Source organism: Hemicordylus capensis, chromosome 3, assembly GCF_027244095.1.
Source record: "Hemicordylus capensis ecotype Gifberg chromosome 3, rHemCap1.1.pri, whole genome shotgun sequence".
NCBI lineage: Eukaryota > Metazoa > Chordata > Lepidosauria > Squamata > Cordylidae > Hemicordylus > Hemicordylus capensis.
In genome coordinates, this window is record NC_069659.1 from 168,333,940 (window position 1) to 168,359,258 (window position 25,319).

The window sequence follows — 25,319 nt, forward strand, 5'->3', positions numbered from 1 at the left end:
TAAGTCTGATTCTGTATTTGCAGCATAGATCTCTCCCTCGCCCATTGTTCAGTAACCGACAGTGCAGTGGCTTTTGTTGAAATACACTTTGAAATACCACCTGTCAGGGTGGACTGATTTAAATCCCCAAGGGGGAAAATCCCTCAATTTAAATCATGGATTGAAATCAAGTTTCCCACTGATACTATTTCATATATTTCTTAAACAGTGGTGCAAATCTGATTACTAAAAGATGTTAATTTACAACTCAATTGAGCATTTTACAACAGCTAAAAGGACATACTTTTGTAACCTTTAGGACAACCTGAGTTTCACTAATTTAGGAAATGGCACATACTTCGTTTTTTATTAATGGATGCTTTTCCTCACTACCAGTGTCCTGCAGCTCCATGTGCCACTGCTTACCTTTGACACATTTTCCTTTTTACCCAAGGAAAGGATTTCTTCAAAACACTCCCAGATAAAGTGTCTCTTATGCCCAGAAGCTACGAGCTTTTTGGTGGCAAAACTGAATTTTTAAATCCCAGTGCTCCCAGGTGTTGACTGTCCCTGTGCAATGGCTTCAGGGAGCCATTGCATTAAATTTGCAAGAACAAATTCAAGTGTTCTTAAATTTTCATACTTTGAAATCTGGTTGCTTAACTTAATATTGCCTGTGTCTAGATGTAAACAATTGTTCTTGTCCTTAAAAGCCCAGAATTACCTGCCTCACACACTAGGCTGCATAAGTGCAGTGATGCTTCACGTGAGACTTTGCAGGCAAGGCCACCTGAGCATCACTGCAGAGGCTGCCTGTGAAGCTCAAGGAGCAATAATTTACTCCAGTTTCTGCTGTTCTGGTACCCTCTTGGTACTGTTAAATTTGCTGAAGAAGTATATGGTATCATTAAACACCCCAGAGGCCAGGATGAAGATCCAGATTTCAAACACGGCCAGTTCCTAAAATGTCTCTGTTGAGTCAAGTGAGATAAAAGAACCTAGTGGAAACCACTTGGAATGGACTATATCAAAACATCTCTAGTTTTGATATTCCTCTCCCCGCCCCCCGCCACACCTCTCTGTTAGAGGAGGTGAGCACTTTCTAGAATTTAATGTTCTAATCCCTGTTGGGTTTCTTACTTTTTCTAGTGAAATGACACATGATGGCCTGTGGGTTTTCGGAAAAATCCCTCTACAGTCCGCTGCCCACTGGTGAGAACCATTGCACAAGGAGCCCTGATGACTGAACTCCTTGCTATAGAGCTACACATCCACACCCGCGAATCAACACTAAAATGTCCTCTGATTCCCACCCCAAAATAGATCCCTTTCCCTTCATCCAGCATTTGTATCTGTGTCCACCCAAGAATGCAGTGGGTGGGGAGCAGTGCAAATGCTTTTGGCAGATTCCCTATCTGCTAGTAATCTCTCCGCCCATGTAGCTTGGGAGGCTGCACCAGCGCTATAGTGTAGTAATTCCTCCCCAAGCAGCTGGCAGTGAATGGCACTGCCTCCTAGTGAGATGCCGGCTTGTGAACAAGCATGGGTATTTGTTGCCCATTTCCCCGCTTGCGTGTCAATAGAATCTGTATAGGGGCATTGCTAATCTGGATGCTGTCTTGTTAAGAAAAGAGGGGAGATCAGATTATTGCCTGTCAGAAAAGTGACCTTGTATGCTGTAGATCAATATAGTGTCTGCCATTGTTTTCTTAAACTCAAAACCCATTATTGTTCTGGTTTCCTGTTTCACTGCAACATTGTAATGATCGGGCTTGCTAACAGCTGGTCTCTGCTGGTCACTGCAAACCTGCTGGGTTGCTTGATCAGCAGGTTTTCTAGTCAAAACAGCAATTCTACAACAACTCGATCATATGTTGTGTTTGTGCCCATGTGTAGGCTGAAAATTGTCAGCCCAGAAATGTTTGCTTCTGTAGAATGAAATAAGCCTCTTGTAAAAGACTGAAGTAATTGCACTGCTCTTGTGGGTTCCTCTCCTAAAGGGCACCTTCTGCAGAAGTACTGAAAGTTCAGTCAAACACTTGTCAAGCAGAAGTATGTAAGCGGTGTTAAATATTTTGGCCCAAGCAAATTTTCAAAAGCTATTTGTTCAGCTGAGTGTGCACTACTGAATGTTTAGGAATGTCTTATTTCCTTAATAGCAAACTTTGGATATAGTATGTATAACATTTGTCCTCAGAACTTCAGCTCTAACACATTTATTTCTCCATTCTGTAACTGTAAATTAAATGACTCTATTACTTTTATTTTAATAGCACACAATTTTTTTTGGCCTTGTCTAAGAGCAGACCCATAGCCTGAAATGTTGTGATGGAAAATGTCCTAAGAGTGTGGGAAGAGGAGCATCATAAAGTCTATATGAAATAGCAAATGTTTAAATATTAGTAGATTAACATGGGTGAAGTTATTTAAATTCACTATAAATCTGCCATTCATCCAGTACTTTTGTTTTCAATAGGCAGAACACTTAAAAGTTTTACTTGTCATAGGTCAAACTAGAAGAGAAATCTGCCCTCTTGTTACATATGGTAGAATTAAGCACATGGCTCACATCTGCTTGGCTGCTTTCAGATTAATGCCTGTCATCATAAAATTAGCAAATCATGATGTATTAATTCTTCTAGGCAGCTAATTTGCAGCTGTGTTGATAATGCCCATTTATAATTCAGGTCAGAACTGAGATCAGTCTCTAATGTGGTGAGTATAGATGAGATTCTGGAAGTGGTTTTTTAAAAATGTTGTACTGAACCACACTCTGAAACGCTTTTTCTTATCGCCTGCTGTCAGGCCGACAAATGCCCGACGTGCTCGTAGTGAGAGTGAATCATCTGCACCGTCCAGCCTCCCTTCTTCTTTCTCTGCCCCATCTTTCCTGAAAAGCTTTTACCAGAGCTCAGGAAAGCCACCACCTCAATCTGAAACTGAACTCCCCAAGAGGTGAGAGTACTGGCTTCTGCCTGTCCTGCCATATTTGCACTTCCCATGCAGCTGGCTTGCAATAAGGACTTCTTGCCATTTGCTGCTAAGTGAGACACACCAGCTGTTTTTCGTGAGAATCTGTGAACAAAGCATTTTGTGGAAATGCTTGTTGGAAGTTGCAGCACAGAGAATCTTGTTGAACTACTGCACTGTGTTGCAATATGAATGCCAAAAAAAAATAAAATAAAAAAAAAATCAACATTGCCAAATCCAGTCAGTGAGAAATCATATAGTTGTTCTCTAAAGCTCATGATGATACTGTTTTTCATAAATGGATTGATTTAAATTGCATCATTCCTAATAAACTCTTAAGTCTTTAGTTTTATCTCTATTGAGAGCCTCTACACATGTAACCAGTGTGGTCTAGATTCTGGATCTGGACTGGGAAGCCCTTGTATTCTTTGGCCTTGGACAAGCCCAATTATTTTTCTTAGAGCCTCAGTTCTCCATCTGTAAAGTAGGGAAGACTATATCTAATTCATTGCTGGAAGGATGACTGAAATAATTATTATTACAGTACATAATGCACATAAATTTGCCATATTTATAAACTCACAGCAAACTTGAAGGCTGTCAGGTTCAAAACAAAATTAAATAAAGTTTGCATGATTGCTGAATCAACAGCATTTAAGGAAAATCATCCAGTTGTGTTTGTCCTGAAGACTGAACAGCAGACTTGGCAATATTGATGATTTTAGTGAGCATTCCACTAATCAGCTTCTCCAGAATGTGCTGTATGTTGGGGCAGCTTTAAGGTTGCCCAAGTGTGACTAACAGTGGCATGAGATTTTCTTTTAATGCTTCAAAACAGTTTGCACTACCTGCAGCAATGTGTTAGTTCCTGGTATCAGTGAGGGTTGTTTTAGGGGCTCATCTTCCATACTCCTCTATGATTCCCCTTGGCTAACCTACATATTTGCATTTCTTAAGATGTAGAAGGCATAATTATTTTACATTTATATCCCTCTCTTTCTCCAAGGAGCCTAGAGCAGTGCACATGGTTATGTTTATCCTTGCAACACCCCTGCAAGGTAGGTTAGGCTGAGGGGATTTAACCGTGAGTTTAATGGCTGAATGGGAATTTGAATTGAAGTCTCCCAGTCACAGTCCAACACTACACCGTGGTGTGGCTCCATAGTCACGGCTATGTTTGGGCCAACAGCCTGCACTTCTTTCAGCATATTGCCATGCCAACAGATGGTTTCTCTACCTCCTTAGGAACTACTTATAGTCTTCAGCCTCTTTAGTACGGAGTTGAGAGTTATGTGAGGCTGCTGTACAGTGCCATTCTTCCTTCCTCGGGGAGTAGGAGAAGGAAGTGTATGTGTTCTTTTACAGCTGGGCACACTGCTGAAGACTCTCAGTGCATGCATGCTTGGAAGTGTGTCTTATATTGATCACTCAATATAAGTGATCTTATATTGATTTATTTGCTCAAAGGCTGTATTTGAATGACATGGGAACTGTGGTCTCACCACCTTTCTTGTATAAGAATAGTAGACTGCAATGGCCATAGCCCAAAGTAAGTGGTTTTTGTACTTCTGTCTATCTGTAATGTCTCTGAGCCTTTATGGAACTATAAGAGGCTGATGAACCAGACCTAGTGTTGATTGACCCACAATCTTGAGGATATGCATGTTCTGCTCTTTGTCAAGCCTGGTTTGTGAGTATACCAGCAGCCCAGTATCTGGCCCAGGGAGTGTAAAAAGCTAGTGGACCACACATACAAAGAGATATTTTGAGTTCGGAAATTTTTTAGAAAGAGAGAGAAAACAGCAGTTCATAAGGTAATCATGGAATAGGGAAGTTGGTCATTAGAGAACATCACAGCCACAAAGGAACTAGGACATATTAAGCATTGAGTTTAGACACAGTTCAGTTGCAGTGATGTACAAGTGGTTTTGTTTTTGTGTTAAATGATACTTTGAAATACCGACTGTTATATTTGCTGCATCAGAAGTGTGAACATTCTTTGTACATCCTCTTCGATGTGGTCTGTATGATCCAAACTTGCCCATTGAGAGTCAATAGATCAGCAATTCAAGAGAGAAACAGTCTTCTTGATATATCTGAAGTTTGGTGATTTATCATTGAGGTGAGAATCCAGGAGTCCTGAGCCTTTGATTGCAATTATGCTTCATAGCCCCAAACACATAATCTGAAATGAGGCCCCATTTTGCAGATGAGACTTGAAAGCTGACTAAAAAGATTGAGAATAAGAGTACGGTAGAGGGAGCTTATTTTTACTCTGGGTCAGAATTATCTACATGGCCTGGCAGTGGCTCTTCAAGTTTTCAGGTAGAGGTCTTTCCCAGCCTTACCTGGAGATGCTAGGGATTGAACTTGGGACCTTCTGCAGCTGAAGCAGATGCTCTTTCACTGAGCTATGACCCATTCCCTTCAACAACTCTTGAAATGTTTTGTAATTGTGCACCAGTTGCCTTTCTGTTGATTGAATTAAGAACAAACTTTTTTTTGTTTTTAAAGAACAGTAAAGTTGTAACATTTTGAATGGCAAGTTCAAGGGTGGTACAGGAAAGGGTTGGGCACCAGATGTAGGAATAACTTGCAGACTTTACTGCTGGAGGTTCAGAGCTTCCCCCTGTATTATTGGCCAAACAGAATTAGGCTTTTGGTTTTAGTTAGCCTGTCTGGCATTTATTTGAGTATTTCTAACCCAACACTGAAATTTAGAATGACATTTGGTACATGTTCAGGACACAATTCTACAGTAAAGGTGTAAACCTACAGAGGTTTACATTGCATTGTCTCCCATTGCAAGGAAGCTAGAAAACACATGAAACCTATTACAGTAGTTTCCCTTGCAGACCTGAGAGATCTGAATGAAAGTTGGGGGGTATCGCCAGGACACAATTGTACTTCACTTTTGACCCACAGCTGCACTCTTGTACCAATATCCAAGCAGAATGGGGGGAAAGGTGTAAAGCACCCTGCAATACAATGTCATAATACAATAATCTTTGCACAAAAAGGTATAAAGCACCCTGTAACACAATGTATGACCTAATTCTCAACTTGAGAACTGAACACTGCTTGCTTACCCCCACTTTAAAAATAAGAATGATGGAAAGAGGAGGAAAGATGTAATATTCCTTGTATGTGACTTCTGGGACACTGCTGTTTACTGCACTTTTGTACTGCTATTCTTTGCAAGCTCAAGGTGGTAAATAGAAACATTTTAAAACTATGTAAAGGTGTTATCAAAACCATGTTGTGGTAAAACAACAATAAATATTGAAACTGTGAAATATCGGAAAACTTTGGGAGACTTCCAATCCAAGGCCTGCCTGAACAAAAAGGTTTCTTTACCAGTCTTCAGAAGCACAGCAAGGTTAGGCTTTGACAGGCCTCTTCAGGTAGGGAATTCCACAGCTGAGCAAGTGACAATCCTCTTGCCCAAATTGCCTCCTAATGAGTCTAAATTTTACAGCAAGGCCTTGCCTCCTTGTCTTGGAACTTCATTTGGGAGGAGGTTTTTCCAGAGGTGCAAAGGCCAAGCCTTTTATTGCTTCATAGATAATTACTCAGCTCCTTGCATCTTTTAAAAGCTAACAGGTAGTCAGTGCAGTTAAATCAACGCCACATCTTGTAGGTGTAGGCCGATGGAAACATGTCACAAACATGCCGACCGTGATGTGTGGTGTGGCATGCTTTGATGCCAGAAGAATGGAAAGCAGAAGCCTGGCCTCAATTGTTCAGTTTGTACAACAGGAAGAATAATATATTTCAGAGTTACTGTTAGGATTTTCAAATTCCAGAAGTGTGTGTTAGATGGATTGATTTAAATCAAAGCAATTTTAAAGCACCAAGAGAGTAACTCAATTTAAATCAAGTTTTCCACTCAAACCTCTTTACATGTTTCTTAAACAATGGTACAGATTTGATCACTAGAAGATGTTAGTTTACAACTCAATAAAGCATTTACAACAGCTAGGAAGCTAGACTTTGTGTAATTCTTTTAGATAACTTGATTTTTACTAATTTATGAAATAATACATAATACCCAGTCTTTCATATAATAAATAGATATAATAATAAATATTTTTTACATGTGTCAAGCTGCCCTACATCTCCTTCTTGCACTGCTTACCCTTGACACACTTTCCCGTTTTATCAGGGAAGACTCTTCTTCAAAGTATTATCAATAGGGTGTCCAGAAACTATGATGTTTTCCTATTGTGTGGGGCAATAGAGCAAGCTGTATACTGAATAATACCTTCCCTTTTTATTTCCATTGGATTTCTACTTCACCTCTTTTTCCTATATATTTTTTCTCTGTCTTATATGATGAATACTAATACAACAAATATTTATATACTGCTTTTCAACAAAAGTTCCCAAAACAGTTTACATAGATATAAATAAAATAAAATAAAATGGCTCTCTGTCCACAAAAGGCTCACAAACAGAAACTGAAAGCCCAGAAACTTTCAAAGGCAAGAGCTGGTAGTTGTTGGTCAGACTAGACCAATTTTCATGAGGTGAATCTGAAATAAATGCCCATGTTTGATTGGTAGGTAACTCAACGTGTGTGATAGAGGTTCATTAATTCATTTTTAGGAGACTGTAAGTGTTGGTATAGCATGTTTGTGATGAGATTTAAAATAACATGAGGTTAAAAATAACATTTTAACCATGTTTTTAAAATGAGAATTTGAAATGTAGTATTTTATTAACATTAATTTTTTTTTTATTTAAATCATTTAAATTTATCCACCCTGGCACATGTGTATGTGTGTGAGTGAGAATGAATTTGGTTAGTGGCTTCATTATCCCTTGTTGAGTCACAGTTTCTCTTGCAGATTGGTAGCGTTTCTTTTGCCAGCGTGGTATAGTGGTTAGAGTGCTGGACTAGGACCGGGAAGAGCCGAGTTCAAATCCCCATTCAGCCATGATACTAGCTGGTTGATTCTGGGCCAGTCACTTCTCTCTCAGCCTAACCTACTTCACAGGGTTGTTGTGAGGAGAAACTTAAGTATGTAGTACACCGCTCTGGGCTCCTTGGAGGAAGAACGGATGGAAAATGTAAAATAAAAATAAAATAAAAAATAATGAAATTGTTGAACAGCTTGACCCATTTGTAACGTTTATGCCCCTTTTAGCCTACTTTCTTTAAGGAAAGTAATCTTATGAGATTATGATTATGATAGGAAAGTAAGTAGATTAGTTCTTACCTGAACAACTTGTTCTTGGCCTCCCACTTGTTCTTGCCCTCCAAATTAAGATAAGCAGGATTGGCATCTGCTGCTTATCTTAATTTAGGCTGTATACACGTGTATACACGTATTACTAGGTTTAGAATGGCAGAGCTATCCTGAAAGTACTTCCTGTTGTGTTGAATCCAAACAGAACCTTTGTCTCCAGGAGGTAGGTAGACTTTCAAATAGAAGCTGGCTATGCATGGTGCTGATTAGCTGTCCTTATGGGTGGCGATACCAAAAATGTCCACTCTGTTCCCAAAGCACTTTTGCCTTTTATTTTGTTTTCATCTTTCTGATTGATTAAGAAGTAATGAATGTTTGTATAAACGCACACACATTCAAGACAGTCTTTTGAAAACAAAAAAAGCAAGGAGCCTACTCACAACACGGAGTAGGTTGGGACTGACATGAGCTGTGTTCCATTCACTGGGCTACACATCTGTCCCCTGCCCCCCCCCCGCTGCTGCTCTGGGATCTGCTGTGGGTGCCTTTCATCATTATCCCTGTCTTTACCATTAGTGATCTCTAAACTCAAATGTTATCTTACCATTTTCAGCAGGTGGCTTTAACAGCTCATCATATTAGGGTGACACAAATATTCCTAGATATGCTTTACAGTCTACTAAACAGTCGTGTTAATAATAAATAATAATAATAATAACTGTAGGTGTATTAACATTGCACTCCAAGTAACATCTAAAACTCTCATTTCGGGAGTTTGCCATTAGGTTAATGTGAGGTTGTTCAGAGAATAACCAGTTGGCATGAACTACTGTTCTGCCTTTTTAGCACAGCAGTGAGCTCTGCAAAAAAAGATAGGGGTGGTAGGAAAAACAGATCCAGGAGGATTTCACAGATTTTAATGAGAGCTGCTTTGTTTAATTGGTTAGATTAACCTGTTTAGAAGTCTCTGTTCAGTTGGTCAGCAGATCTATTACAAAGTATTAACTTTAGTGAAAGTACTGGTTGAGTATCCCTAATCCACACATCCGAAATCCGGAATGCTCCAAAATCCAGAAACCACCACTGCGTGCGCCCGGAACACTGACTCGTTGCAGCTGAGCGCCTCGTAACAAAACAAAAAACACAACGCCTGAGCTCACTGGCTCACTCTGGTGCTAGAGATAAAGGCGAGCAGGGGAGAACAAGCCTGGCAGCTGGAGCAGCAGCTGCTTCTGCTGCCAAAGTGTAAATCTAGGATGGGAAAGGAAAGGCATGGAGGGGGATAAGGGAGGGTGGCTTGATAGGGGAAAGCACACCTTCTCCACTCCCTGCTCAGTTTGGCGCTTGCTCTGTTGGTGCCTGTTTTGGCGCTCTGTTGGTGCCTGCTCTGTTTTGTAAAGGTACAGTACAGTGTATTGTACTGATATCTCAAGATATCTCATTACAGTATGCAAATATTCCAAAATCTGGAAAAGTCCAAAATCTGGAACACTTCTGGTTCCAAGCAGTTAGGATAAGGGGTACTCAACCTGTACTCTGATTTAAAAACACACATCATAGCTAGCAGGGACCTTCTTAGAAGAGGCATTCTCTTCTATGAGAAAAGAGGAGGCGGAGGCATGCCACTTTGAATACTGTGACACTTGCATAATCAAAGTGTTAATGATGAAGAATCTTTGTGTCAAAAAAGAGAGGAATAACTGCTTTTCTTTTTCAAAATGATTCTTTTAATCATATGTGGATTTGATCAGTGAAGCCTACATAATCGAAACTCATACAGATAACAACTTAAGTTTTGTGTTTTACTCTGTTGACAGCCCAACTCTTAATGCCTTATCCTTTTATCTTTGTCATCTGCTAACTTTTGGCTACAAATGCAGAGAACTGAAAGGTGCTGTTTACTTTATGCTGCATTTGCTGTTCTGAAAGAGTAACCAGGCCGGGAAAGCAGAATCCTTTCATAAACACTGCATGAAGACCTTCAGTGTGCCATTTTCTAGAAGTTAGGAGATGGGGAGAGCCACCTGATCTTGGCCTGCATGCCCTCTTCTTGCTCCCACTGTGCCTCACAGTTGATCACTGCAGTGAGGAGCTTCACAAAGGGCACAGTGATTTTGTGTTCACAGGCAGAAAACGGGTTGCTGTTGCTGAATAAGGGCATTTTTCATGTTTGCAAGTGACATGCCTAAATCTAAAGCTGTTTGCTGCTTGATATTTTGATGCATTTCATCTTGTTTGGGGCAAAGCAATTCCATAGCAGCAAAAGAAGTAAATGGGAGCTTTTGTAGTTTTAGTGCAATGCACTTAGCAGAAAAATTACATGTGTTTTCCTTACTGTGGCTTAGAGCATTGCAAAAGATGAGTGACATCAGGATCTGGCAGTAGGAAGATTAAAACTGGTAGGAATTTTGTAGCTTCAGGGTAGAAACATCTTTCATTTCTTGGTGGTTATGAATCATGTTAGCAAGATAAAGTTTTAAAAATATCAACTGCTCTTTTCTTTACTAGATGTGTATATGTTTGTGTTTAATTTTCCAGCTAATTTCAAACACTACAGAGTTAAGTTTGTTGTTGGGTTTTTTTCTTCCTTTTTTGTTTTCCTCTGAAGGAAAGGAGAAGTTGAACTGAAAGCAAATTTGAAGGAGTAAATGCAAATTTTGCTTCAGGCAACAGCAATAAAGAGTTGCGCAGTTCGGCTGTAGCTTGTGGAGTAAATTTTAGACACGTTCAGAATTACACACAAAAGGAAGAGGAGAACTGTTTTGAAATTGTTTTGGAATGATGGTCATGGGAAGATGCTACAGAGATCTAGAACTTCATTTTGAAAAAAACCCTCTCTCACTAAAGAAAAACTCTGCTTGCATTTGGAGAAGCTCAGCAGCAAGTTAATTAAACTGGAAGTAGGAGGAAGAAGGGGCGTCTGTAATTTCAGTATAACTTTTGGTATTGGATCTCCTTTAAAAAGCATTCTAAAGATTTTACAAAATGTGGAGACATACTTGAGCATGATCTAACTGGCTAAAGTTAAAAACAGTCTTATGGTCTCTTGGGTAGGTTAAGAATTTTGGTAATTCCTTTTGGTCATTGCATCAGCTGCTTAAGGGTTAAAGTACAAAGTGATAAGTCCTCCAAGGCTTTTCAGTGTAGTTCTGATTTGGTTACCTGTATGCTGCTTCAGTGCAGAGCTGAATATGCAGTGGAACTTCAGAGGGGGTTTGTATTAATGAGTTAGCTCTGACTATCTTTCCAGTATCTCTTTGTTCACAATTGTGAAAATAATCTTCCGCTGCTTTTTAAAGAAAACGAGCAATGATTAAACCAGATATGCATTTCACTTTGGACAGAAGTGAACTTTGTGTGTGCTAGATGCTAAAATTGATTCATAAGCAAAAGTTGGCAGCATTACTTTTTTCTGAGTCTGTAGCTGGTAACCTCTCTAAGGGTAGGAGGGTCATTTGCTAGAAGAATATTATAGATGGTTTCACAGAAAAGGGCAAGGATCTCTTTGTGTTAAATGCTTGGGAAACTAGACTTTGGGGTGTCAATGATATAATTGTGAATCAAGCAAGCTGTAGGGAGGGTGACTTGAAATAGATAATTGTTTTATTTGTCACTACTTACTCTTCATGTATAAATATACTAAGGGCCAGAAGAAGATGTTTCAGACAGCTTTCATTAATCTGAGCTCATGTTTTTACAGATGCCATAGTGAATATATGTGGCTCAAGTCTTTCTTTCTTTCTTTCTTTTTACAAACACATGCTAGCGGGGATCTTATATTTGCATAATAAAAATAAGGCCAGAACAGATCTGTAGGGTCAACTGTCTAATGATACACCTTCAGCAAAAGGAAAAAGACAGGTCTATACTGGCACACTTTGCTTCACCTTTATGTAGATAATAATTGTCTGCCAACCAAACTACATGTTAAATTAAGCGGGCCATTGATCCTTACATGTTTGTATTTTGTTTCCAAATAGCACCTGAACGTTGACCTAGTTGGGACTGTGATGTTGAGGGGCATGATATTTAACTCTGCACTCCACCATAGTCCTGATCCAGATTCTGTCTCCCCTCTCCCAATACATACATACAGTGCTACTCAGGAGGAAGCAAAAGTGAAGTATATAACTTGTTAAACATAACATGTAGTTTGGGCCTGAGCTTAAGGGCAAGCTTTAACCTAAAATGTTAAATTTCCAAATAAATGCAAATCATAGTTTTGGAATTTGCTGCATTTGGGAAATTAATGCATTTGATTTTGAATGAGAGAGAGAATGTGTGTATATTTCATGCTCTAAGTTGCAGCAAAAAGGTGGGGGGGGGGAATAAGAGAAAATACCTTTCCCTTACACAAATAGAAGTCCATTGCTAACTGTAAGATCCAGTTATTGCTTTAGAGTATAGGTGAGGATGTACTATTAATGTTACAAAGTGAACGGTTCTAAGTTGTAGCTAATTGGTGGAGTGAGGGGGCTAGGATATTGGAGTGAAAAAATAAATTATGTATTCCATGTGGTTTATGAAGGAGGTGCAAATAGACCGAAAAGAAAACATCCATATTCTTTGTTCCTTAATGTGTAAATTTAAAAAAGTTAAGGTCTCTTTGGATATGATGGAGGCATAATTTGTTTTTTGCCGTGCTTGCTTGTTGTAGAACTGCACCAGAGTGTATCCCCTTACAAAATCACCCCTCGTGAAGCCCTAGTTTGCCTGGGAATGTAAAGCTCCGGCATGTTTTCAGGGATGATTCTACAGAAAACACACATGCATAAGTCTGGAGTAGCAAATGGAAGAAAGCTCCCCACCCACCTACTCAATTGGCCTGAAATAGTCTTGTCAACTTCATGATTTAATAATAATAATAATAATAATAATAATAATAATAATAATAATAATAATAATGTTTAGAAACAACTGGTGTCAGCAAAAACATTCAGATATTTATAAAAAAAGCAATGAGCATGTGGAGTACACAGTTAACAATCAATGGCGAGACACTTGGACAGGTTAGCATTAGAAGAGGCATTTTCCAAGGGGATTCACTATCCCCTCTGTTGTTTGTAATCGCCATGACCCCACTTTCACAAATACTAAACAAAACAGGCCTCGGATACCAAACATCTAAAACATCAAGTAAAATCAATCATCTGCTGTACATGGACGATCTGAAGTTGTATGGAAAGTCCCAGTCAGAAATCGAATCACTGCTAAACACTGTCTGTATATTCAGTAGTGATATAGCAATGGAGTTTGGACTAGACAAGTGTGCTGCATTAGTAATGAAAAGAGGAAAAATAACAAAAACAGAAGGAATAGAACTGCCCAATGTAAGCAAGATCAAGAACCTGGAAGGGAAAGAACATTACAAATACTTGGGCATTCTCCAGGCTGATAACATCGCACACACTGAAGTGAAAAGAAAAATGGGAAGTGAATACATCAGGAGAGTTAGAAAAATCCTCAAGTCCAAACTCAATGGCGGGAACACCATACAAGCAATAAACACCTGGGCTATACCTGTTTTCAGATACACTGCAGGAATAATAGACTGGACCCAGGCAGAGCTAGAGACGCTAGATCGTAAGACCAGGAAAATCATGACCATCAATCATGCTCTGCACCCCCGCAGTGATGTCGATAGGCTATACCTCCCTCGCATCTCAGGTGGAAGAGGAATGCTGCAAGTCCATCAAACAGTAGAGGAGGAGAAAAGAGGCCTTGAAGAATATATAAGGGACAGTGAAGAAGATGCACTTCAAATGGTCAAGAATGAGAAACTATTCAACACCAATGAAACAAAGCAGGCCTACAAGAAAGAACAAGTCAAGAACCGAGCAGAAAAATGGAGAAATAAGCCCCTGCATGGTCAATATTTGCACAATATAAGTGGGAAATCAGACATCACCAAGACCTGGCAATGGCTTAAGAATGGCAACTTGAAGAAAGAAACAGAGGGTTTAATACTGGCTGCACAAGAACAGGCACTAAGAACAAATGCAATAAGAGCCAAAGTCGAAAAATCCACAACAAACAGCAAGTGCCGCCTTTGTAAAGAAGCAGATGAAACCGTGGACCACCTAATCAGCTGTTGTAAAAAGATCGCACAGACTGACTACAAACAAAGGCATGACAAAGTAGCAGGGATGATACACTGGAACATCTGCAAAAAATACAAGCTACCTGTAGCCAAAAATTGGTGGGACCATAAAATTGAAAAAGTGGTAGAAAATGAAGATGTAAAAATATTATGGGACTTCCGACTACAAACAGACAAACATCTGCCACACAATACACCAGATATAACTGTAGTCAAGAAGAAAGAAAAACAAGTTAAAATAATCGACATAGCAGTACCAGGGGATAGCAGAATAGAAGAAAAAGAAATAGAAAAAATCACCAAATACAAAGATCTACAAATTGAAATTGAAAGGCTGTGGCAGAAAAAGACCAAAATAATCCCAGTGGTAATTGGCGCCCTGGGTGCAGTCTCAAAAGACCTTGAAGAGCACCTCAACACCATAGGGGCCACAGAAATCACCATCAGCCAATTACAAAAAGCAGCTTTACTGGGAACAGCCTATATTCTGCGACGATATCTATAACAATTGACAATAAAATTTTGGCATCCCAGGTCCTTGGGAAGGACTCGATAAAACAAACCAGTCAATAACACCTGTCTGACTGTGTAAACAAGAAATAATAATATTAATAATAATGGTGTCTTAGGGCATGGTAGTGGAGTCTGTTCAGATAAGGGCAGAGCCTGTCTGGATATGGATGGGGTTTCCCAGTCAGGATCTTAGTCTGATAGGCCTGGACAAAGCCAGGATGAAATCATTTGCACCATGGGTAGAGCCTAGTGGAATCTGGATTGTGCAAGGCTGGGATCAATAGCAACATTTCTGTTGGAAGAGGTGATTACTAGGACTATCTGATTTTCAGACCTGCTGCTGTTTACCCCCCAGAATATGGTTTTACTGGCCAGACCCAGTAAAACAGAAAAATCGTTGGCAACCTTAGCCTGAAAACCTAGTTCTAATCAAAGTTGCTGGTTTACAGATGCTTGAAGGCTGCTTCCAGGATGGGTGAGTAGATTTATTGCTTAGTGTTGCTCTTCGCACTTCCACCCCAATGTTGCCAAGTGGTCCAAAGAGCTTCCCACTTCCCATCCAAATGTTCACACCAGTGAGAAGACACACAAAAGCAAAGCAAGTGTATAAAATGCCTTCGTAGGAAACTGAACACTACTGATGGCAAGGTTCTTGTGTATAGGGTCATTTGCACTTCTCTTTCTGCCTGGGTTCTGTGCAGCAAAGTTTCCCAGTCCTGAAAGCAGGGGTGGGGGAAGAATTTGCACAGATTCCCCTACATTCAAGGCTGACGCAAGAAAGAAAAGTCCCAAACTCTTGTTGGGAATATGAGCTGGCACAAAAACCTGAAGTGGACTCTTTCTGTGGAGGGAAAGATTGGTGTTTGGCTGCTGAGACAAGCTGATATTTGTGGATCCTTGCTTCCACACTGATCAGGATTTATCATTGACACGGGTGTCCAACATAGTTCTATTGTCTCTGTGTGGGAGGGAAGTGGTATACATTGTTTTTTCAAGATGTGAAATAAATAGGGAAGCCCTTTTATTTGGGTCCTTGGGTGTACATTAGTACTGCCATATATATTTAACTTCCGTGTATGTCTGTGTGTGGTTTCTCTCTGGTGTGTACATTTGAAATAGAAGTGGGAAGAGATTAGGATTGCCTGGCAACATCTGGGCGTAAGAGAGAGAAGCAACAACAAGCATTATACCTACTGTCCCTACCCTGAAAGCAGCCTTCAGACATCATTGAATCTGCTGGCTTACTGTCCCAGCACTGGTGATGAGTATAACAGCAGGAGGAGGAGAAAGAAAGAATTGTGCTGGCATACATAGGAGAGCCTTGCGTCTTGGCATCCAAATGGATTTCTCATAGAAGTCAGTGCCTGTGATCATCTTTCTAGATTAGGGATAACTAATGCCATGAAATATGCAAGGCATGATCTGTAAAGCAAAATGTTCTTTCATGGATAACAAGGCAGTGTAGGTTTTTTTTTATTTATTTCACTTCCGTCCGGCCTTCCATAGACTTTAAGGTGTCATGCATGGGGTTCCCAGTCAGTCTCCCATCTGGGCACTGAGCAGACCAAAGCTTGCTTAGCCAACAAGGCTCTTGCACCATGGGGCCTGTGAAATCTACTCTAGCAGTAGTGAGAAGTGCTTAACACTTGGACCGTTTTAAAAAATAAAAAGTGGGGCATCTTCTTTCCAACCCTCATGGATGAGGGAAGAAACTGGACCCACTTTTCTGTTTTCTTTTACTGCTAGATCCAACATATCTGACCAAAATCCTGTTGCAGGAGATTCCCTGTAAGCCCTCATGCAGAAAAAAGGGAGGCACTGTGCCTGAGTACAGCGTCCCAAGTGTGCACCCACAAGCCTGACCCTGGCAGTGACACACTCAGAAGTCTAAACCCTGCATTGAACAAAGTAACATTGTTGGTCTGCAGAGATGCTGTACTCAGATACAGTGTTCCTCCTCCTGTTTTGTGAACATCTGATGATAGCTTTAGAGTTGTAGTGTTTGTAAGACTATCTGTGAATTTGGATAGTCCTTTTTTATTTAGTTATGCTGTTGGATGTTGCTGCTTCTGTTCACAGAGTTTCTTAAGTGGAATGTGTATTCTGTGGTACTAAAACACTTACCTGATCCTTCTGTTTGCCTTCCTTTAAATGGAAACACTGAGGATTCAATCTGGGACGTCATATATGCAAAGTGTGAGTTCTACCACTGAGCTGTACTCCCTCACACTGAATAAGTACAGCATGAATGCCGCCGCCCCCCCGCCGGCCACCGCAGTGGGTAACAAATTTACACTAAATTAGTGATCTTGAATAAGCAATGGATTTATGGCATAGGTCTGGCGGGGGCAGGTTTTTTTGGTTTGTTTTAGCATAATTCAGTTTCGCCCTTCAGTCAATAGCCAGCCAGATCATTCAAATATTGTATTAATAAATAAGATCCGAACAGAGATCAGGCCTGGTTTTGAGAAGCTGTCAATTATTTTCAGCTCTGGCCACAATCCAAAGAAGTGATGCACAGACATGAGGGAGATCTAAGTGAGCAGTGTGCAGCTAGATTTTTGTTGCTGAAGCCATAGTCTCTCCAAAACAGAGAAAGTTTTGAAGTTCTGAAAGGCATTTTATTTGTTTGTTTGTTTGTAACATTTATATCCCGCTTTTCCTCCAAGAAGCCCAGAGTGATGTATATGGTTATGTTTATCCTCACAAAATCCCTATGAGGTAGGTGAGGCTGAGATATATGTGATTGGCCCAGAGTCACCTAGTGAGTGACGTGGCTGAACAGGGATTTGAATTTGGGTCTCCCTGATCTTAGTCCAACACTCTAACCACTGCACCACACTAGCATGTCTTATCAGCAATTTAGCCGCTGAAGCATAAAGGGTGAGCAAACATCTGGCATCACTTATTCTTTCCTGCTCATGCATATGCTGTCCTCTCATTTTGTGTTTCATTCTGACCATATTCTGGTGGTACAAATGAATAAACAGCGGAAGGGAAGGCTACTCTGGGCATTGCGCCCCCCCCCCAGTGTCTTTACCCTGCCTTCACTAATCTGCAGAAAGTTCACCATCACATCTACAAGAGGAACAAACTGTGACTCTGAAGAAATAAAGCTTGGTATATTTCAGTTGCTTTCTTGCACACAAATGTCTTTTGGACTGTTGATGCAACTGGAAAAAGGAGATTTAATACCCTTATTCTGAGTTTAATCCAGTATGGGAATGTATGCCTATGTATTCATGCCTCCTCTATCTAAAAAGTTAAGGCAGTTGTGAATCTTCAGGAAATTAGAAACCAGGAAAGTTTCCCATTGGCAATATACTGAAATGAGGGACACACAACAAATTTGGAGGAACATAATTGTCCTAATTTGGCTAATGAGGATTCTTCTGTATATGCTTTCTCCTTGTAATTGCTACGATGCACAGTTGTGTTTTCTGCAGCTGTAATTTTCTGTGATTCCAGAATGATAGTAGGGGGCTCGAAAGACTCATAGAAGCTTTAGTATCCCATGATTTCTGGATGTCAGTTTACAAGAAGTTCTACTATATGGTATGGGTTGAAATACAGGAAACATATGGATTGGGTGTGTTCAATGCCCATAGTAGTATTTTTTAAAAAATAAATAAACAAACAAAAAACAACAACTTGGGAACCCCCATCATTTGAAGATTACATAATTGGACACAATCCTCTGCATTTAAGGCTGGCTTGCTGGCTGTGCATGGAGCCTTGCTAGGGGCCTTTATCAATACTACTACCTCAGTGACTTGGAATTTTTATTCTTTCTGGTCCTTCCTACAGTGATGGGGAAAGAAGAAAAAGGACCTCGTCTGTCTGCAGCAATGACTCTATAAATGCTGGTGGAATACCTCTTGCTCCCCGCCGAATCTCCTGGCGGCAACGAATCTTCCTAAGGGTTGCATCACCCATGAAGAAATCTCCTTCAGCAATGCAACTTCAAGGTCTGTGTGCATTTGGAGAGAACCATCTGTTCACTGTCATTTGATTATTTACTCTCTCTCTCTCTCTCTCGGAGGAATTGATTCCATTTTGTGTTTAACCAAGTGGGCACACCACATTCTAGGAAGTTTATTAAGTTTGACTGTTTGGTATGTCTTGCTTGGTGTGTTTCAAGTTTTAATGTTGCTACATAAGCTTTAAGGTTCCAAACTGATTTCTCTTGGTTTGTTTTCTTTTTCTTGGATAGTAATTTTACTTGCTAGTTAGAAGCAAGTACCAGTATATGACTGACTAAACACTCTCTGTATCTTCTTAAGAAGCGCTTTCCTTAAAGATGATAATGAAAGGAGATCGGGTCTTGTGATAGCAAGCATTACTTGTCCCCTTAGCTAAGCAGGGTCTGCCCTGGTTGCATATGAATGGGAGACTAGAAGTGTGAGCACTGTAAGATATTCCCCTTAGGGAATGGAGCTGCTCTGGGAAGAGCAGAAGGTTCCAAGTTCCCTCCCTGGCATCTTCAAGATAGGGCTGAGAGAGATTCCTGCCTGCAACCTTGGGAAAAATCGCTGCCAGTCTGTGCAGACAATACTGAGCTAGATGGACCTATGATCTGACTCAGTATATGGTAGCTTCCTATGTTCCTAATGGGTATCTGCCAAAGCGAAGTGGCAAATGACATCTGTGTGGTGATTTTAGACCCCAAACTACACGTTATCACTGCTGACCCCTGCTCAGTAATGTTTAGTTAATGAAGATCTGGAGCATATGTGATGACCATCATAGTCGGCATTTTCTTCCTACAAGTTACAGCTGCGATGCTACCTGGTAGATGTGAGAGTAAAGATGGGTTGGCAATGGCTGTACAGTTGAAGGTAGAGTCTTAGTGCCTTTCAAATGCTGAGGAGATCATGAAAATAGAGATGCAAATGAAGTGGATTTCAAGGACCGTTTTTTGTTTTAGTCCTTTAAAAACCCAAGTTGGAACTTGGTGTTAGAGAAGCTTAATTTTTTACCCTGGTCTTATGGATCATTACTGTTGGTATTGCTCACCAGTACAGAAACTGCAGCAGGGATCTCTCTTAAGTATACATAGTGAGCAAACTACCTTCGAGATTGGGTAGTTATGTCTAAGCTCCATTGAACTCAACGAGACAAGTTAATCACTAATACAAGCCCCATTAATTTCAGTGTAACTTGAGCATGACTAACTTAACCTTAATGGTGTGCACATGTGCTAGCTGGGCAAGGCTGCATGTCAGAGCTTCCCTTCAGGAGAGCAGGATGCTTGACATCCACACTCTGTTCAAAATTCTACTCCCTGTTAACTCTCCCTGCTGCTCTGTCCCTGACCTAAAGGCAAAGAACCTAATATGTCTCATTATTAGACGTACACCAGTCTGGTTCCTGAATCCTGATCTGGTTATGTTACTGGCTGCTTTTTGGAAACAGATTAGTGATTGAGGAGTAGGCTGTACCCTCTTGATCCTATTGGACTTTTTTGCAGCCTTAGATGTTCTGGTTGTACTCAAGGACTTGCTTTAGAACTATCTTCAGTTGATTCACATAACATGGCAGCCTACCACCTTGTGGTGGTGGTGGGGATATTGGGAACACGTTATATTGGTGCTTCAGAAACAACATTCACAATCAGTTGCCTCCTAAGCAGAATTCAACCAGCTGTTTTAACCCATTCATTTCCAGCTGGTTCCAGCCTTTTCATCCTGCTACAGGCTTTATTATGAGTTTCTGAGATACTGTTGAGAGGCTGTCATTTGAGCTAACCTCTTCTGTGTCTGAGAGAAACTCATCCCCTTCATACAGTTTTGAGGCTTTCCTAATGAAATCCATTATAGATTGGACATCTTCCAGAAATTATGTAAATGTTCTTGCTAAAGAAGGCATTGTAATAGTTGGATATGAGTCTGGAATTACGTTGCTGTAGCTTTGCACATTGCACGACCTAAAAAAGCAGTATATAAGGCAGCCAAGCAAAAAGATTAAGAGTGGGTTAAAATGCTTATAATTGGAAGCAAATCTCTTACTAAAACTTGCTAAAATATAAATGGGAGAATATCCCCTGGGTTCATTTTCTGAGGTTATAAAGAATACTTATGTCCATTGGGTGCTTTTCTGTTTCTTACTCCCATATAATATTATCAGGCACTGACTCTACCAGTAGAATGCTCTAATAGCAGTTGTGGATACTAAATCAAAGGAGGTACTAATTGCATTTGGCAATTAGCAGATGGGAGATATTTATTCAGCGGAGGCTGTGGCCAGGCAAGGAAGGATTCAAGCTGTTCAGCATCTTTTCAACTAGTATATTACCTCTGAATCCACTTTATGATACATTAGGAAATATAGAATTTGGCACTTCTCTCTCCAGTACAACACTTCTAGAACTATTAATGCCCCTTTCTGCTTCTGGTAGTACTGGTTTATTAAGGAGCACTACAGAAGAGTAAAGATTCTTCATTGGCATCCATTATGTTCAAATACAAGAGGTGGTGGTTGTTCGATTGTATGATCTGTCTGTAGAGTAGAGCACTTTGTAGAAGGAAGAATCTTAGAACAATTTGCTTACTGTTGTGTAGAAATACAGTATTGATGAGATAAAATCCAACGTTGGGATGAGCACAGCAATGTGATGAATCCAAGACAGTGACTAAATGATTGGCACATTGAAACAATACCAGCCCCAGTAAACAAGGAGAAAGAAGGGCACATCAAGAGCGGGCCCATTGGGATATGCTCCATGGATGTCCCATTGCCATCCCAACATACCCCTTTATTATATGTGTGGGGCTGTTCATCCAAATGGCTCCTAAACATGGGCTCCAAATACTTGTTTAAACAAGTATTTGGGGCACATGTTTACGGGCCATTCAGACTAGCATCCCCAATATGCAATCAAGGGATGCATTGGGAGGGTGTCCCGATGTCCATGGAGGGCATCATGATGGGTGTACTGTTGGTGCACCCTCTCCTTCATATGTGCTGGGACTGATACTGTTTGAACCAGCCCTTCATTTAGTCACTGAATCATGTCGCTGTGATTATGATGGTTCAAGAGTGTGAACCAGCCCATAGTCTAAATCTAGTTGTTTCATTGTTGCTTCTCCCTACCCCACCCCACCCCCTGCTGATAATTCTGTTGTGCTAGTAGTCACTGGAGACAGGAGCACAGCTTTTAAAAAGACTTGCTGTTGCTGTTTTGTACAAACTGTCATCAGTATGTATTATTTATTTATTTACTTATTAAAATTTTCTTATATACTGCCTCCTCCAAAGACTCTAGGCGGTGGACAACAATACCAATGACAATTAAAAAATAAAATAAATTAAAGGGCAAATGCCTGGTGAAACAGGTCGGTTTTAAGAAGGGCCTTTAAAGCAGCTAAGGAGGGGGTTGAATGAGTCAGGGGTGGGGGGACGAGTTCCAAAGGAGAGTATAACCTGGTGCTTTTATAGCATACATAATACAGTAGCAAAGAGATGCCCATAACAGTCCAGGGCCCTCTCCAAATAGATTATTTTTGCACTTTGGAGGTGGAGTGGGGGCAGTTTGTTGAAAAGAAGGAAGACAAGGTAACTATAGATGGGTTTGAGCAAATGCATTTGCAATGTCCTTAGGCTTGGTTGCATATCTTCCAATAAAACCATAAACCCTGGTAAGCGTGATGGTGGATTATATGCATTTTTGCCACTGTAATATAATTATCAGTTTACTTCACCCATGCCTGTATGTGGTTCTTTGCAGATGGGGGTGATGGAAATGAACTCTTACCACTATCTCCTCTTGCGCCATCTTTGGAGGAAGACCCACTTGTTTCCCTATTGCAAAATGAAGATGCCCAGGATAAGACCGGAGAGAAGAAGAACTCGGAAGAGTTGCAGAGTCTGTGGAGAAAAGCCATCCATCAACAAATATTGTTACTTCGAATGGAAAAAGAAAACCAGAAATTGGAAGGTTAGTGAAGGTTAAGAGAGAATGGCTTTATTTTGTTCTGCCTTTCAGATATGGCTAGCCCAGGGATCAGGTATTGAATTCCCTGTGGAACTTGAAGTAGAATTAACTAATAAAATATTGCTGAACTGCCACATCCATCCATTCTTTACACAAGACACTTAATCTTGGCTGGGATGCCTGTAGGAGTTCAGCACCTTTAAACCGTATCTTATTTTTTGTTCTCCCATATGATACGTAGTTCCTACTTTTTCCTCCAACAGCCATCTTCATAGCACTTGCTCTTGTTCTCTGTTCTTTGCCAAAGGACCAGTAAAAGCTGCATTTTAAAGACAAGGTTGGAACAAATACCAACACAATAATAAAAAAATAAAACATGAAAGTGTTAGAAAAGCAAAAGAATATGTAATATTGTTCCTCTTTAACAGGCAATGAGACTTGAGAAAGATCAGTAAAGATGTCATTCTAGGCATTTTGACCCCAGAAGTTTGTCTTCGGTGCATGTCAAGATATATCAATTTTTCCATATCTTAGAGATATATTGTAGGGTTGTCTGTTCGTATCTCTAAAATACAAATACAGCCCCATCATCACTTGGATGCACTCCCGTATCCCCTCAGTATACATAATTACAAACTTCTCATACTGACTTACCCTTTGCAGGTAAAAAAACATGCACTCTCCTCTCAGAAATGTCCCCTCCGGGACAGCTGGTTTAAATTCTAGCTTGGTAGAAATCTCTGGCTGTAAATACTATATTAACTATATGTTAAGCTTTCACAATATTGTTAACAAAAGTTTAAATTGAATGCACAGTTTGCTGAGCGATATCAAGACTAGCATTGATTGGCCTATTATGGAAATAGAAAAGATATTTTGTGTGTTCAGCCTCTATGCTCCTTTCCCACAAGACAGGGAAAGAATAGGATCTGTTGTAATCATCTATAGACATAAAAATTATTGCATTGTTACCTCAGCATTCTGTGGGGTTTCATTGACCCCTAGCATAGTGTGTTGCAATTTTAGTTTCACCATCATGATCCCTGCTAACTTGGCAAAGAGGTACCTTTCAACGTGGTGATTCTCTTTATTTAGCAGGAGGAGAGTAACTGGTCCTATCCACCCCCAGCACAGTACCTCCATGACTGTTGCTGGTGTCTATCTTTTATTTCTTTTTAGATTGTGAGCCCTTTGGGGACAGGGATCCATCTTATTTATTTGTTATTTCTCTGTGTATTTCTCTGTTATTTCCACCCTGAGCCATTTTTGCAAGGGCGGTATAGAAATCAAATAAATAAATCTCTGTTGTTCATACTGATCGGCTTCAGGTGCGCACTGAAGTCCATTTGGAATCCTTCCAAGCTCTCTTTAGTTCTAGCTCTTTTGGCGGGAGCCCCTCCCCCTTGGTGACATTACGTCCTTCTTCCATCTGTTCTTCGTTGTCTGTCGCTGCCTTCACAGCTCCAGTTCGAGGTTCCTTCTTTTTGGTTCTCGTTACTCTCTGTGAGGAAATAAAGCAGGAAAAACCCTCTTCTTTTTTCGTTATTTCTACTTTTTATTCTAGCTCCTCTTTACTAACTACCATAGTTTCTTCTGTCTGTATGTTCTGCATTTTGTTTTTGCCAGTCCCCCCAGCCCCCACTTCTGAGAGAGAGAATGAGAGAGAGAGAGAGAGAGAGAGAGAGAGAGAGAGAGAGAGAGAGAGAGAGAGAGATCCACTTTATTTTGTGAATCCCCTCTCAGCTACATATTTTTGTTAGTGTCTGGCTATACGTTTGTCTGTTTTTTGAGAGGTGCAACCTTCTGCTACGCTATTCTGACCTGACCACTCATACTCGGTGTATGGAGGAGAAGAGTAAAAAGAAAGTCACTTCTAAACATTGCTTGGTTTGCCGAGCGAAACTACCATAAACAAACAGCCACTCTCGCTGTATTTTGTGCCTGGGAGAGGCACATAAAGTAGACTCTTGCAAGTTTTGCAAACAATTTGGGAAGCAAGCACAAAAAATATCGCTCCCAACACCTCAGGACTTTGCTGTGGGAGAAGGCTCTCTCTGCCATAGAGCGCTGCCTGGTAATGGCCTCTGCGGCCCCCAAAACAGCAGCACCTGCAAAGGACCCTTCCTCTTTCGGGGTACTGGTAACTGTAGAGACCTTATCAGTCTCCCCTCCTACTGCTCTTGCCATTCACCTGACACAAGAGGCTCTGCAACAGGCACTACCCCACCCAGAGGACATGGTGTCTTCAACTTCTTCCTCTGCCACCACCTCGATACCAAATGCACCGCCAGCTATAGCTGCTAAGTGCAAGGCTCCTCTGGATCCAGTGCCAAAAAAGAAGAAGAAAAAGAGGACCCCAACAGTGGACCTATTGGCAAAACCCTCACCTCCGTTCTCTCAGCTCACACAAACGAGCACAATCCTGGTGGAGGCGGGAATTGCAGCCTTCCTACAGCCACCTCTGGTAACTTCACGTAAACCATTGCTGCCACGAGACGCAACACAAACAACAGATACTCTGGCTCCCAGGTTGCCGGCCTCTCCCAGCCCATGCGGTGAGCGCCTTTCCTACCTGCCTCCCTCGGTACTGAAGCTTGTGGCTGAACCCTCAGTAGCGCAGCCAAGGGCTCCT

At 40.7% G+C, this 25,319-nt stretch overlaps 1 protein-coding gene across 7 annotated transcripts in view; it reads left to right on the forward strand.

Moving 5' to 3' along the window:
• Positions 1–25,319, forward strand: part of TBC1D4 (TBC1 domain family member 4) — a 152,457-nt gene that overhangs the window by 91,953 nt on the left and 35,185 nt on the right. For 3 of the 7 annotated variants that reach the window (XM_053307475.1, XM_053307476.1, XM_053307479.1), the window contains exons 11-13: positions 2,785–2,934; positions 18,562–18,722; positions 22,481–22,690. In XM_053307475.1, the coding sequence (XP_053163450.1) occupies positions 2,785–2,934; positions 18,562–18,722; positions 22,481–22,690 (521 nt within the window). Of the gene's footprint in view, positions 1–2,784; positions 2,935–11,292; positions 11,355–17,015; positions 17,036–18,561; positions 18,723–22,480; positions 22,691–25,319 lie in introns of those variants that run through there. The other 4 variants (XM_053307477.1, XM_053307478.1, XM_053307480.1 and 1 more) reach the window with 3 other exon arrangements.